We start from the raw sequence: 14079 nt of genomic DNA, 5'->3' as shown, positions 1-14079 counted from the left end.
CCCCCCCCCCCCCCTTTACTTTCTATCACTAAAGTATAGCGAGGCTATACTAGTAACGAGAAAGTATTGCAATCGGTCCCAATTTTCAAAATCGGGAAATGGTTGAAAATATCTGTTTTGGGGTCCCCTGATTCCAAATAAAAAGTGATTTTTATCACATGGTCTATAATCTAGTTATATGTAAGTATATTTCTCCTTTTCAATAGGCCAGGCTTGGAAAATTTGGAGCACTTACGACTTTATACTCACGACTTTCCATTACCTCTCTCTATTGCAGGCGTGCGCGCACGACTTTTTCGACGAGTTGCGCAACCCGGCAACAACACTGCCCAACGGCAACCCCCTCCCCCCTCTGTTCAACTTCACCGAACAAGAGTTGGCCATCCAGCCGAATCTCAACGCGGCCCTCTTGCCCAAACGGCCCGGCTCCACAGAGGATGGGCCCAACCCTTCCTCCTCTAGTGCCCCGCCCCCCGCCGGCCCCACTACATCTACAGACCTCTCGGAAACCACGTCCCTTCATCCTCCAGGAGCCAATGACATGGCTTAGACACGCCGCTCCCCTTATCGAGTCGAGTTACATCTTCCCCTACTCTATCAGGAGCCAATGAGATGGCTCAAAGCGTAATAGACACGCCCCCTCCCCTTATCGAGTCGAGTTGCATCTTCCCCTCCCTCTACAAGGAGCCAATGAGATGGCTCAAAGCGAAATAGACACACCCCTCCCATATTGATCAAGGTAGACGAGTTTTCATAAAATGCTCCCCCAGTACTTTTCAGTGAGAATCGAAAAGTTTAAAGCGGTTTGACTCGAAACTTGCTTTTCCCTAAGCCCTCCCTGTAACCTTTCGATGTATCTTGCTGGGATATACATATCTCATAAGACCTTGGTTAGGCATAAAATGCTCCCCCAGTACTTTTCAGTGAGAATCGAAAAGTTTAAAGCGGTTTGACTCGAAACTTGCTTTTCCCTAAGCCCTCCCTATGTATCTTGCTGGGATATACATATCTCATAAGACCTTGGTTATGCAGAGTTTTCATAAAATGCTCCCCCAGTACTTTTCAGTGAGAATCGAAAAGTTTAAAGCGGTTTGACTCGAAACTTGCTTTTCCCTAAGCTCTCCCTGTACCTTTTCAATGTATCTTGCTGGGATATACATATCTCATAAGACCTTGGTTAGACTGCGGGTGTAAAGGGACTTTCCTGTCCCACCTCAGAAGGGTAAACGTCGAGCAAAAGGTAAATTCTGTCGTTAGTGTTAGATTCTCTATCGATGGTTCTTTAGGACCTTTCCTTCAGGAACATCCAAAGGTTCACTCCTGGGTCCTGATTCCCCTACTGCCCTAGGCATAAAATTAACCACTCTAATATCTGCTAGGAAAGACATACGTACTGTTTTCACCCATAGGGTGCCCTTGATAAAGTTAATGGAAAGTAAAAATGTAGACATTGAACTTTTTGATCTTACGTTACCCGCTGACCCAGAAAGAATACCCATGAATATATCAAGCTTTCGGTCTTTCTGAATGGATTATAATAAGGTTCTTTATTATTGACTCATGTACTGTTTAGAGACTTTTATAATGAATGGAGACTTACTTAATTACGGGGAAAAGAATAATGAAGTAGAATTTCAGGGGGAAAAAATGTTTCTGTCTTGAGAAATTAAGACGGAAGAAATTATTTACGACTTTTAACCTAACTCGGTGGTGTAGCGGTCGAGACGCTCGCCTGGTCATCAGGAGGCCCAGGGCTCAATCCTGGGCGAGGTGTGAAATTTTACTGTCCTATATCATACCCAAAGCCGCTACACTTTGCTACATTCTTCCCAGGGCCCCTAACGTCACTATAACGACTCCAAAACGTACCTCGTATCAATGATTCTTAAACAGGGGGTACCACGGGTTTGTTATATCCACGTGTATTCCTTCTGACTCAGCGAGTACCGGGAGACCAAAAAGTTCAAGAATCACTGTTTGAAAACCACGGGCTTGTTATATCCACGTGTATTCCTTCTGACTCAGCGAGTACCGGGAGACCAAAAAGTTCAAGAATCACTGTTTGAAAATACATATATCATTGTAATATCTAAACCTAATCCCTCAATCCTATTGTCCTCCCTGATTCTAAAATTTTCGTAGCGAGGAAGTTCAGGGTGTATCCCTTACCTATCCGCCGCGTGTCGACTGAGACACCCTGTTGTTATATTTATTTTAAAAAGACTTTGGAAGTCAAATCCCCGTAGCGAGGAAGTTCAGGGTGCATCCCTTACCTATCCGCCGCGTGTCGACTGAGACACCCTGTTGTTATATTTATTTTAAAAAGACTTGGAAGTCAAATCCCTGTGTATTTTCCTTTTGGGAAACTTTTCGTAAACCGAACCGATTCCCTTTTGAAAACTGAAATGGCACCATTGGAACTGAAACTAAAATCCAAGATGGCGCGCCATCGGAATAGGTTCCGTTTCCGAAAGTTTCCCAAAAAGAAAATACACCTATCTATTCTTATACTAGTTGCGATTCCATTGTAAACGAACTATATTCTTATCGTTCAAAAACTCGGTTCGTGATTATTTACAAAATTTCTTGCCGAACGCCGGCATCAAACCCAAACACATCTTGTTGGAGGGTTTTGACTTCCAAATCTTTAACCTTATTATTATTTTATTTTTTTTATCCTCTGTGTCTTTGTTCTTCTGTTGAGTTTTGTTTCTTCGTTTCTTTTCTTTTACCCGATGGCTAGTGGGTTCAGACTTGCAATACAGGAGGTTCAGGGTTCGATTCCGCGTAGCGTCGAGAATTTTATGACGATTTTTCGGCGCTACAGCTGTGGAGTTCCCCCTTGGTCTAGGATAAGTAGTGATTAGTGGTTCTAATAGTTAATAGTACAAAGTCTATTTTCTTTTAGAAGCTCTTCATTGGAAGAATGTTCGTGTTACTATGGGCCGGAGTTTGTTTTGAACTCGCACCAGCATCGGCAATGCTGTAAGATTTACATACATTACGGGCCAACTTGCAATGGTTTAGTGATCCTCAGGTTGTGATTTACTCTGGTATAAACCCACATACTTAGCAATTACCTTTAGATTTAACTTGGAATGATCACTAACTTTATCTGAAACAACCACTAACCTGACCACTTGTATTTAAACTTTTTTGTTTTCTCTTATGTATTCTGATTACATAATGATTTTTATTTACTATAAATAAACTTGTACTTTACCTTTTAATCGATATTATAATTTACAAATTAAAAAAGATAAAAAAAGAATTCTATAAGTGTTCTTTTGAAAAAAAAAAAAAAAAAAACAAATAAAATAATCAACGTAATTGTATTTAAATATATTACTTCTGTTGAACTTTTCTTGTATATATTAGAGACCCACTTTTTAGATTTTACATTAGAAGGCAGTCAGGTTGTCATATAAACAACAGAACAACACTTATTATAAGATTAAAATAAACGACATAAAATATTTTCAGTATACATAACCCTCTATGAATCTATGAATTACGTAATATTATTGGTAATTTATTTTTATTTCAAATTTAAAATTCGGGTCATTTATTTCTAGTGAAGTAGAAAAGACCCTCTCCTATGTCAGCTTGTAAGATTTAGGACATACAAGCTTACTCACTACTTGTAGTTGCTCTCAAATCACACTACTGTCCCTTTTACTTTTATTTCAAACTTACAGTTACAGATTACACTTTGAAAATTCACACATTGGTTTTGTCAAATTAGATATTATTAGAAATGCAAATTTTTCTAGTTTTTAGTAATATTAAATCCTCTTTAAACTAAAATGATGTTTTGGTAAGGAATCTATGTGCAGTGAAGGTGCTATTTCCTAGTAGTGATTGTCTCAAGTGTGAGTGTGAAACTAAGGCTTTAGAAGTCCTCAGTGACAGTACTTTGAGCTGAAGTCGCCACTAGAAAATTGTACCTTAACAAAAAAGGCATCTCTTTTGCAAAAAAACCTAACACTCAAAGCTTTATTTCGATTTTAATTCTTTTTGTTTTTTGTAATCAAGTTAAAAGCATTACATCTAAATTAATATTTGTTCGTAAGTACGTTCGACAATGCACCGGTTTTCTGCCCTGAACTTGATCAAATGAATTTGGGGGCATAAAGTGGTGAATTGCCGAACGTCCCCTTCCTCTTCTTGTAAATATTATTGTACTTAACATGTTAACTGCCAAGTGAAAACTGGGGAAAAGGAGGTGCACGTATTAAATCAGAGAGAGGTTCACAATGCACGTCCTAACAAGAAAAAGTCAAATTAAGTGAAAATAATGCTGAGACTCTACCGAAACTCAACCAACAAGCGAATTTTAATGGAATAAAGTGAAATTGGTTTATTTAATTACAATAATATGGAAAACATTAATATAATTATTATTTCATCCAAGTGAAACAAGTGTTTTTGAAACAAAAGGAAAGAGTGAGGAATTTGCTCTTGAGATAAATCCCCAGTGGCAGTCAATGTGTTGAATATGCAAACCTATACATAGACTGTAGAATTGTTCTCCACCCCCCCCTTGGGAAAAAAAAAAAAAAAAAAAAAAAAAACCTACCTTCTATTTCTGAGGAGTGTGGAGTGAGAATTCATTCATGTAATATCTTCCTGGTTCAGCCAACCAAGTTCAGCAACACTAAAACCATACTTGGTGTACTGATCCAGATTTTGAGTATACTTGCTTGAAAAAATATTCAAACAATTTTTGGCAAGCCATGTGGCTCTGAATCTCTAATTATGCTCACATTCTAAATTCTAACTGTGTAACGATGCCTGCTCTCCTGTTATTCACTTCACTAAGAAAATAAATAGGTAACTTACTTAGTATAGGGTGTGGGGATAATTATTGCCACATGGACTATCTTACATTGCTACAAGAACCATGCACTTATCATACCTCTTATAATACTTTATTTGTGTAGGTACATACCTATATGGTAGGTACCTACATATTATTATTATTATACAATTCGATCAAACTTTATTTACAGATACAGATGGTAACAATATAAATACAAAATATATATTGTTCTCCTCTGCCTTGTGAAATAATCAAATAATCTTGGAATTCTGAAAATGTACAACAGAGCCTTGTTAGGTCTGGTTCACACGAAATAATTTGACATCAAAGTCGTACAAGTACAAAGGCTGCTATAAAAATGCTCATCATGTGAACTAGGCTTTAGGTTAGGAATTGCGAACACCAACGTGAGGTTTTCTAGATAGAACTAACTTATCTAGCTTCTTTTTTCGAAATCTCTCATTGTGAACTCGCTTTTAAAATGACAAATCACTCTCTTCCCTTATTCCAAGCAACTTTTCACGATAATACGACTATTGTACTGTCACAACTTAAGTTTAAACTACATAACACTTTATCATAGTATCAAAGTAATATCTTATTACCTATGCAAGAATTTATTGACCTCATTAGTTGTATAATTGTGTGAAAACCTACATTGAACTGTTTTAGACGTTTTGTATCCATTGTAACGTTAAGTTTATCACCTTATCTCCATTAGATTATTAATGTTAGATCGGCTGATCGGAACTATTGGTCTCATTTGGAGCTTACATCTGTACTACCCAGAACAGAATGGCTCATGTCACCAATGTCCAATCTCTTGAGTGTTAGATGGGAGGAAATGCCACAGGCATTCCTACACCCATTGGTTTATTACCAGCAAAGTGTCTTTTTGTTTCGTAGATAATTCTCCATCTACGCATCTACCCTTATTTTTATCATAATGAACATGAATTTAAAGTTTAAATTCTACTTGCTTGTATTGGACCTATTTCTGGTCCCCAGTAGCACCCACAATCTCTTTGCTAATTGCACTGTCCCCATTTTCCCTTTTGATTTTAGATCCTAACGAATAACCTATATTATATTATGTACATTTTTATACTATGAAGGAAAAAAAATATTGTTTATATAAAAAAATTAGTGATTAAAAATTAATAGAATAATTAAATAGATTTTATTCAATTATATGATTAACTTTTGGAAAATAATGCGTTTGTGTTGTTTTTCCTTCTTCTTTTACAATGAGAATTAGATACCTATTAAGAGTACTAATGTAATGACTAGTGTCCTACACAATAACCCGCTCCAGATACCAACAATGAAGCTCATTGCTCAACTTAAGTAGCTCATTGCTTAACTTTACCACTACTAAGGTCTTATTGTTCCGAAAGTGAAGGGAGAAGGACAAGATAGAGAAAAGCCAGCCGAGCCGTTCCGAATCTTATCTGTTAAAGATGAATTCCGCCCCGGGCGGGAATCGAACCTGGCGTTTACAAGGCAGACGCTACCCTCCAAGCTGACTGGGCTGGCATTGAGAAAGATTAGTTTTCCAATAAAAATATAGACACATTCTACGTAAACGAGACTTTCAGGGGACCTAGGTGTGATACCAAAAGCCTTTTCGGCACTTGTGCAGAAGTCACGTCCAGTGTTATTATAGGGTTAGGTTAAACGCAAGAAGGAGTTTTCACAAGTAAAGTAAGTACAATTAGAACAGTGATTAAAGATTAGTTTTCCAATAAAAATATAGACACATTCTACGTAAACGAGACTTTCAGGGGACCTAGGTGTGATACCAAAAGCCTTTTCGGTACTTCTGCAGAAGTCACGTCCAGTGTTATTATATGGTTAGGTTAAACGCAAGAAGGAGTTTTCACAATTAGAGCAGTGATTGGTGTTATAATAGGGTTAGGTTAAATACAAAAAGGAGCTTTTCTTTTCCACGGACGTGACTTCTGCATAATTACCGCATTTTCTACCACCAAACCCTTGGACAGTGGTCACACTGATGCTAGTGTAGGATGTAGGTAGGTAAATCGGTTATGACTCCCAGATTCGTCAAATTTACGTAGGTAGGTGCTATTTTCCCATAGATGTAGTATTTTCCTGCTTAGCTACATACAATACATATTTATTTTGCAAAATGTTCTAGATGTGGAACATTTCCTGGTAGGTAGGTATCTACCTACCTACAAAATAATAAAATTAGTGTAGCTTGATATAATATACCGCCTCATTAGACGGGTACCTATCTCACAGGCCACAAGCGTCTAATGTAGCAGTTGTTCCATTGCTACGAAATAAAAACGGCGGTGGAACACTCATCTTAAAAAAAAAAAACTCGTACTTACTTATACTTGTAAAGGCCGATAACATCAAAGTTCGAAAGCCTTTACGTAACGTACTATACGCTATGGCCTTTGATCAATTTCTAAAGAATTTGCTAATTACGTAATATTTGTGCCCAATTTTACGTCATTATCATTACTTAAGCAGTCCAAGCTATGATTTTTGTGACGAGGGATTCGCACTTCTGCAATGACTTACTTACCCTACCTACTTTTACCTGCCTCGGTGGTGTAGTACCTGCCTCGGTGGTGTAGTGGTCAAGGCGCTCGACTGGTAAACAGGAGGGCGTGGGTTCAATCCCAGCCGAGGTATGGAATTTTATCCTCTATATAATTTGAGAATTTGACCACAATAGTAGTAGTAGCCTACTGCTGGAGTAAAGGGACTTTTCAGTCCTATGCGAGCAGTATAAATAAGCACTACTATTATTATTATTACTTCATAGAATCAGGGTAAACTGAGGTTGATATTCGAAATATTTTCATTTATTCTTTTCCTTTTTACAGATAACTAGTCATTATCATTACTTAAGCAGTCCAAGCTATGATTTTTGTGACGAGGGATTCGCACTTCTGCAATGACTTACTTACCCTACCTACTTCATAGAATCAGGTTAAACTGAGGTTGTTCTTTTCCTTTTTACAGATAACTAACTACCTAACTGGACCTTGATAGAACAAACTTATAAGAACAAAAGCCACCCTAGCACCGTCTGGAGCAAAAGAAACGTCCGAAAACACGATAATGGCGGACTTTCTCGCCAATCTTCTTCACAACTTGAAGATCTCCATCAACTCCCAGTTTGTAAACAAAGAGCCCTGGCAGATCGTTGCCATGACAACGGCCAGCGTTCTCACCACGGTGTATGTCTATGAGAGTCTGTTCTCCCGGGATCCCTTCGATACGGACTCTCTGACCGGGAAGCTGAAGAAGCGAGTGTTCAAATTGGCGCGGAAAATCCCGGCCGTGCGGAAAAAGTTGGAGGAGGAAACTGGTAAGTTGTGAAGAATTCAAATTAAATTGATCTCAAGGTAAACCTAGACCCTTGACAAATGAAGTGTACTTGCAGGCATGTGATTTGTTCCAATCCACTCGACCCCTTCTCTGCATAATTGCTTAGGTTATTACTGACGGGATTCATCGTCCATTCGACGACAATCTAGTCGCCTCCTCGCATTAACCTCACTCAGCCTGAGTGTATCCTGGAAATACGAGCCACACGGGAGCTGATTTGGTAAGTATTAGAAATTATTACCGCCTAGAGGGGTCTGTATAGAAGACAAGAACATTAGAAAAGAAATTAAACAAGAATCTTTGTTTCTGAATATCTTAAATTTGGAGACATCACAATTAATCTGATTGAAATTAATTACCATTTATGTTAACTAGGATGTGCTAGGATCATAAATATCACCATTGAACCTTTGTAACTTTATCATCAAATACTGAAGTTGATGTGAGAAATTCAACCAGTGGTTGTTTGTTGGAGCATTCTTGATTCTAAAATTGCTGATGACTCATACCTATAATAATAGTCAAGTACTTAGTTATTGCTTATTAAGTGATTGGGGGCTTTGTTCCTGAAAGTAACTTTACATCTTTGGATTTCATAGGTAGGTATTTCACAAAATTCTGATCTCAAAGAAATTATTATCATGGTTGTGTAACAATTTTAAAAGTTTTTCTTCTGAAATAACCTGTACAAAATTCAAAGTGTAAAGTTTTTGATGGAATGTAGGCTGCCTTACTTATCAAACAATTAATTTTATTGGTATTCCTTCTTCTTGGAATTGGTTTTGATACATCTAGGTAAGTTTCCACTAGCAACAAATATTTCATAACACTTGTTGTGTTTCCTGTGATAACTTGCATTTTAAAAAAAAAAAAAAAAAAAAAATGGACCGATTGCAATACTTTCATTAGGCACTAGTAATACTAGTATAGCTCGCTATACTGTAGTAATAGAAAGTAAAAAAAAATCGCATTTCAGGCAAAGTGGCCAAGCTGTTCCAGGACGATATCAAGCAGAACAACGCAGGGCTGGAATATTTCCTAGAGTTACCTAGCCAGGGCCGGAATAGACTGGAGATCCTAGAACTGGTCAGCAACTACCTGGCACGAGGCCATTATGATTGGAAACATGGCCGGGTCTCAGGTGAGTTGTCCCGCGAAATTTTCATTATAGTCTCAAATAGTTAAAACGCTTTTTTTTACCTAATAAAAATAAAAAAAATAGAGCTTAATAAAGATCTGTAAGGGCTAGGTCGCGGGTTGGATTCCCGCCGGGGGCGGATTTTATCCTGAACGGATAAGATTCTTTCTCGGAACGGCTCGCTTTCTTCTATCCTATGTCTCTTCGATTTCGGTTTCGCGGTAGGTATTTACAGTAAAAAGTTATGGCTAAAGTCGATCAAAGGGAGTTCAAAGTTTCAAATCAACGATTTCGACATTTTTCCCAACATTTCGAGGGTCCCCAACAAAAAAAAAAAAAAAAAAAAAACAACTCCTATCTAACGGTTCATAAAATTCCATAAATAAGTATACGTGTTTGATTATACTCGTTTTATCACCTCCGAAGAAGCTCATGAATTCGTATAGGATCTCTGGAACAGCCCAAAGGCCGGAGCCACAAGCGAGCGTATTTTAGATTAATTTAAACAATCTCATTGATCAACGATTTCGACATTTTTTTAAACTTTAATTTGTCTATGTCTGCTTGTTCCGCTTAAACATTCGAACGTTTCATTTTCTAAATATGTATTTATTTGATTTTCTATCTCAGGCGCTGTCTACTACTACCAGCAGGATTTAGTGGATCTCCTCACAGAAGTGTTCGGTCTCACCTCCTACACAAATCCTCTTCATCCAGACATATTCCCAGGAGTGTGCAAAATGGAGGCCGAGGTCATCAAAATGTGTGCCCGTATGTTTAACGGAGGCCCGGAAACTTGTGGCTGTATGACGTCGGGAGGTACCGAGTCTATCATGATGGCGTGTAAAGCTTACCGGGACTATGCACGAGAAGAGAAAGGTATGTAGACTAGAATTAAGGAGCGCGATAGCTCTCCGCCCTGCCAAGTCAAGAAAGTTTAACCGTAGAATATACTTAATCTATACTGCTATAATGAGACTGAAAAGTCCCTTTACCCCCGTAGTTTAAATAAGGTCTTATACAGGGTGCGCTAGGAAAACACTGACAACGGCTCAGGGTAAGTAGACCTCATTATTTTCAGTAATATTCTCTGAGTCATTTTCCTAACTTCGGCTTCTTTGAAAAGTCCAAATAACCTCTTTTCAAAAAATCACAGCAGGAGCCAGAGCACAAAATTTTGGTCTGAATACAACATAAGACGATTTCTAAAGTTCAGTTTTGATATGTTTATTACTCTTATTACGAGTATTTTAAGCTCAAAAAAATATTACTGCTTAAACCCTTTAAACTCCCTTTGTGGGCCCCCCCCCCCCGGCCTTTGTTGCTTCCTCTCAAGACCCCGCAATCCCTACCAGATGTTTACTGTACGCCTCTGCCAGGAGCTTGGCAATGTAGGGGATCTCACTCAGCTTCCTCCGAACTTGTGACGTGAGGAGATGTCTCTCATCTATGCTATACTCTGTCTTGCTCCCATCCCGTGCTGTCCACACGATACCGGCCTTGTCTGATTCTCCCGCGATCCAAAGTTCCGACCCGTCCAGGTATCGAACCAGGATCCCGCCGTTCGGACTCTGTGAATCAGAACCACGGATATAAAAATACATATTGGGACAAAATTAATGTTTACACACTCCAATTTTAGAGCTTCGGTGGTGTAGAATAGAATATTTCTTGTTTATCCTGCTGGGATAGGACTGAAAAGTCCCTTTACCCCAGCAGTCTAACCAGGGTCTCAAGTATTTTGTCATATTATGAAGAACACATACCTATTGCAATAAGAGTAAATGAACACCCTCATTAATTAGAGAAAAAGAAAGAAAATAATAAATGAAGCTCTATGAAAATGACATGAAATGACTGAACTTACCTGCTGTGCTATTCCTACATTGGGTACTTCAACTCTGGCCAGGTAGCTCATCACTTGATTATTACACAAGTCTACATTGCTTCTCTGTCTATCATAACGGGACATCATACTCGTGCCAGAAGATATGTTAAATGACGGCAGCTGAAACCAATTTATTACTTTTAATTTTACTAGTAGTTCAAGGAACTGCAGTACTCATTGAGATTTAGAGCCCTTATGTGTTAGATTAGAAGTATTTGCAGCCAAATTCACGAGATCAACCACCTCTAGCAGGCACCTGTGCTGCATATCAGTCAAAAATGTAGTTGCTTACCGGGACTATGCACGAGAAGAGAAAGGTATGTAGACTAGAATTAAGGAGCGCGATAGCTCTCCGCCCTGCCAAGTCAAGAAAGTTTGACCGTAGAATATACTTAATCTATACTGCTATAATGAGACTGAAAAGTCCCTTTACCCCCGTAGTTTAAATAAGGCCTTATACAGGGTGCGCTAGGAAAACACTGACAACGGCTCAGGGTAAGTAGACCTCATTATTTTCAGTAATATTCCCTAACTTCGGCTTCTTTGAAAAGTCCAAATAACCTCTTTTCTAAAAATCACAGCAGGAGCCAGAGCACAAAATTTTGGTCTGAATACAACATAAGACACGATTTCTAAAGTTCAGTTTTGATATGTTCATTTCCGACACGAAACACGCGGTTTTTGCCCCAGAAAATTTTGGCACAGAGGTCTTCATCTACAATAAATCTTTTCCTTTCTCCAGGTATTTCTCTGCCAGAAATCGTTCTGCCCACCACCGCCCACCCCGCGTTCGACAAGGCAGCCAACTATTTCGGCATGAAGGTGAAACACATCCGCCTCACCTCCTCCTACACCGTCGATCTGGCAGCGTTGCAATCCGCCATCACCGGCAACACTGTAATGTTGGTCGGGTCTATGCCAAACTTTCCGTATGGTACTATGGACGATATTGGAGCTATTGCTAAGCTAGGAGAGAAGTATGGGATTCCGGTGCATGTGGATTGCTGCCTGGGCGGCTTTCTGGCGCCTTTCATGTCTGCGGCCGGCTATCCTTTGCCGCCATTTGATTTTAGTCTTCCAGGTAATGATGTTTACTGATTCTTTTTTTTTTCTTCTTCTTCTTCATTTTCTTCGCCTTTTCCCGTGTACAGACAGAGCCGGCGTTTTCCGTCAGCCTCTCAATCAGCCGTAACAAGGGTGATCGCTTTGGGCTGACATTTGGTTTTCGCTACAAATTTTACGAGTGGGATGCCCTTTGCACTCAACTTCCGGTGCATGTGGATTGCTGTCTGGGCGGCTTTCTGGCGCCTTTCATGTCTGCGGCCGGCTATCCTTTGCCGCCATTTGATTTTAGTATTCCAGGTAATGATGTTTACTGATTCTTTTCTTCTTCTTCTTCTTCTTCTTCTTCTTCTTCTTCTTCTTCTTCTTCTTCTTCATTTTCTTCGCCTTTTCCCATGTACAGACAGAGTCGGCGTTTTTCGTCAGCCTCGCAATCAGCCGTAACTAGGGTGATCGCTTTGGGCTGACATTTGGTTTTCGCTACAAATTTTACGAGTGGGATGCCCTTTGCACTCAACCTTTGCTATTTCTTTAGCAAGGGAAATTTCAGGCTGGTATCCTCCCTGTTTAAAGTCCCCCAGCTAGACTAAGCTGGTCTACTCCCTGTTTAAGGTCCCCCAGCCAGACATTATTTTGTTGTCAAAATATTAATCGATATATTTCCCACTGCTTCCAGGCGTGACGAGCATCTCCGTGGACACGCACAAGTATGGGTTCACGCCAAAAGGCTCGAGTGTTGTGCTGTACAGGGATCTGAAATATAAGCACTGTCAATACTTTGTCACATCAGATTGGCCAGGGGGTAACTATGGGTCCCCTAGTGTGAGTGGATCTAGGTCTGGAGGTATCATTGCTACATGCTGGGCTGCCATGATGTATTTCGGATTTGAAGGTGAGTGGTATAGACGAAGTGTTTTTATTTTCATATTTTTAAACAACTTTTTAGCTCAAGTCTGGATTTGCGTACGTTACCACTTCAATTATAAGAGCTGTCTGCAAAATTTGAGCGACCTGTGGCTATACTTACCTTGGAGTAAAATTCACATGCCTCATGTTGAGAACTGATGCAGTTTACTAATCTATCTTTTAAATCTATGATGTGTTGCTAGTATGACCTTCACAAATCAGCACTGGGACTGCTAAGAGTTTCATTGTATGACATTATACTTGGATACATACGTTTGGGATCGGAAATCCCTACAGTTGATTAAATTAAAACGTCTTTGCTAATACTAGGTGGTGTGTGATATGGGGGCACCTTAGCTCAATAGATTCAGTATCGTTGCGTTTCTCAAGTGACTAACACATGAGATTACCTAGGTTTTGAGTTTCACAGGATATTTTTCATATTGGAATTTTCCTGGTTTTGTTCAACTGTTAAATAAATTGTTTCAAATTACCAACAGTTTACAGAATTACATGGGTAAGGCGCCTACACGATTTTTAAACCTACCGCACAGGTCAATTGTTCTATTATTATTACATGCTTACTTACCTACATATTATTTTTGTCTCAGGTTAGTGTACCGAAATCTAAGTAATAGTAATAAAAAAAAAAATATTAACTTTTTTTTTCTTTTCTTTTTTAAGTGTTGTTGATCAATTTAATTTTAATATAAGCTACTAGTTACCCCCTTGTTTGTGGTTGTTTTTTTATGTGAAGAATATGAATGTAATTAAGCTAGGTATTGTGTCATCAACATCAATCATCAATTCAACACACTTGCATTGGGTACAGATTGTACAGTACAGGTGACAGATGTTAATATTTTTCCTTGTCTGAAGTGACAATGAAACATC

General features: G+C 38.9%; 2 protein-coding genes across 2 annotated transcripts in view; both read left to right on the top strand.

Annotated features, from left to right (window-relative positions):
* The window catches only part of LOC103505841 (glycogen synthase kinase-3 beta-like), a 13089-nt gene extending 12320 nt beyond the window's left edge, over positions 1–769 (top strand). The window contains exon 5 of the mRNA XM_008470206.2: positions 278–769. Within this exon, the coding sequence (XP_008468428.1) occupies positions 278–550 (273 nt within the window). The 3' untranslated portion in view covers positions 551–769. The remainder of the gene's footprint in view (positions 1–277) is intronic.
* The window catches only part of LOC103505843 (sphingosine-1-phosphate lyase), a 36819-nt gene that overhangs the window by 6447 nt on the left and 16293 nt on the right, over positions 1–14079 (top strand). Inside the window, exons 2-6 of the mRNA XM_008470208.3 lie at positions 7823–8171; positions 9168–9332; positions 9960–10208; positions 11960–12298; positions 12956–13171. Of these exons, the coding sequence (XP_008468430.1) occupies positions 7922–8171; positions 9168–9332; positions 9960–10208; positions 11960–12298; positions 12956–13171 (1219 nt within the window). The 5' untranslated portion in view covers positions 7823–7921. The remainder of the gene's footprint in view (positions 1–7822; positions 8172–9167; positions 9333–9959; positions 10209–11959; positions 12299–12955; positions 13172–14079) is intronic.

Source organism: Diaphorina citri, unplaced genomic scaffold (assembly GCF_000475195.1).
Source record: "Diaphorina citri unplaced genomic scaffold, Diaci psyllid genome assembly version 1.1 scaffold199, whole genome shotgun sequence".
Classification (NCBI taxonomy): Eukaryota; Metazoa; Arthropoda; class Insecta; order Hemiptera; family Psyllidae; genus Diaphorina; species Diaphorina citri.
The sequence above is the reverse complement of the archived record's forward strand: the minus strand, read 5'-3'. Positions and strand labels throughout refer to the sequence as shown.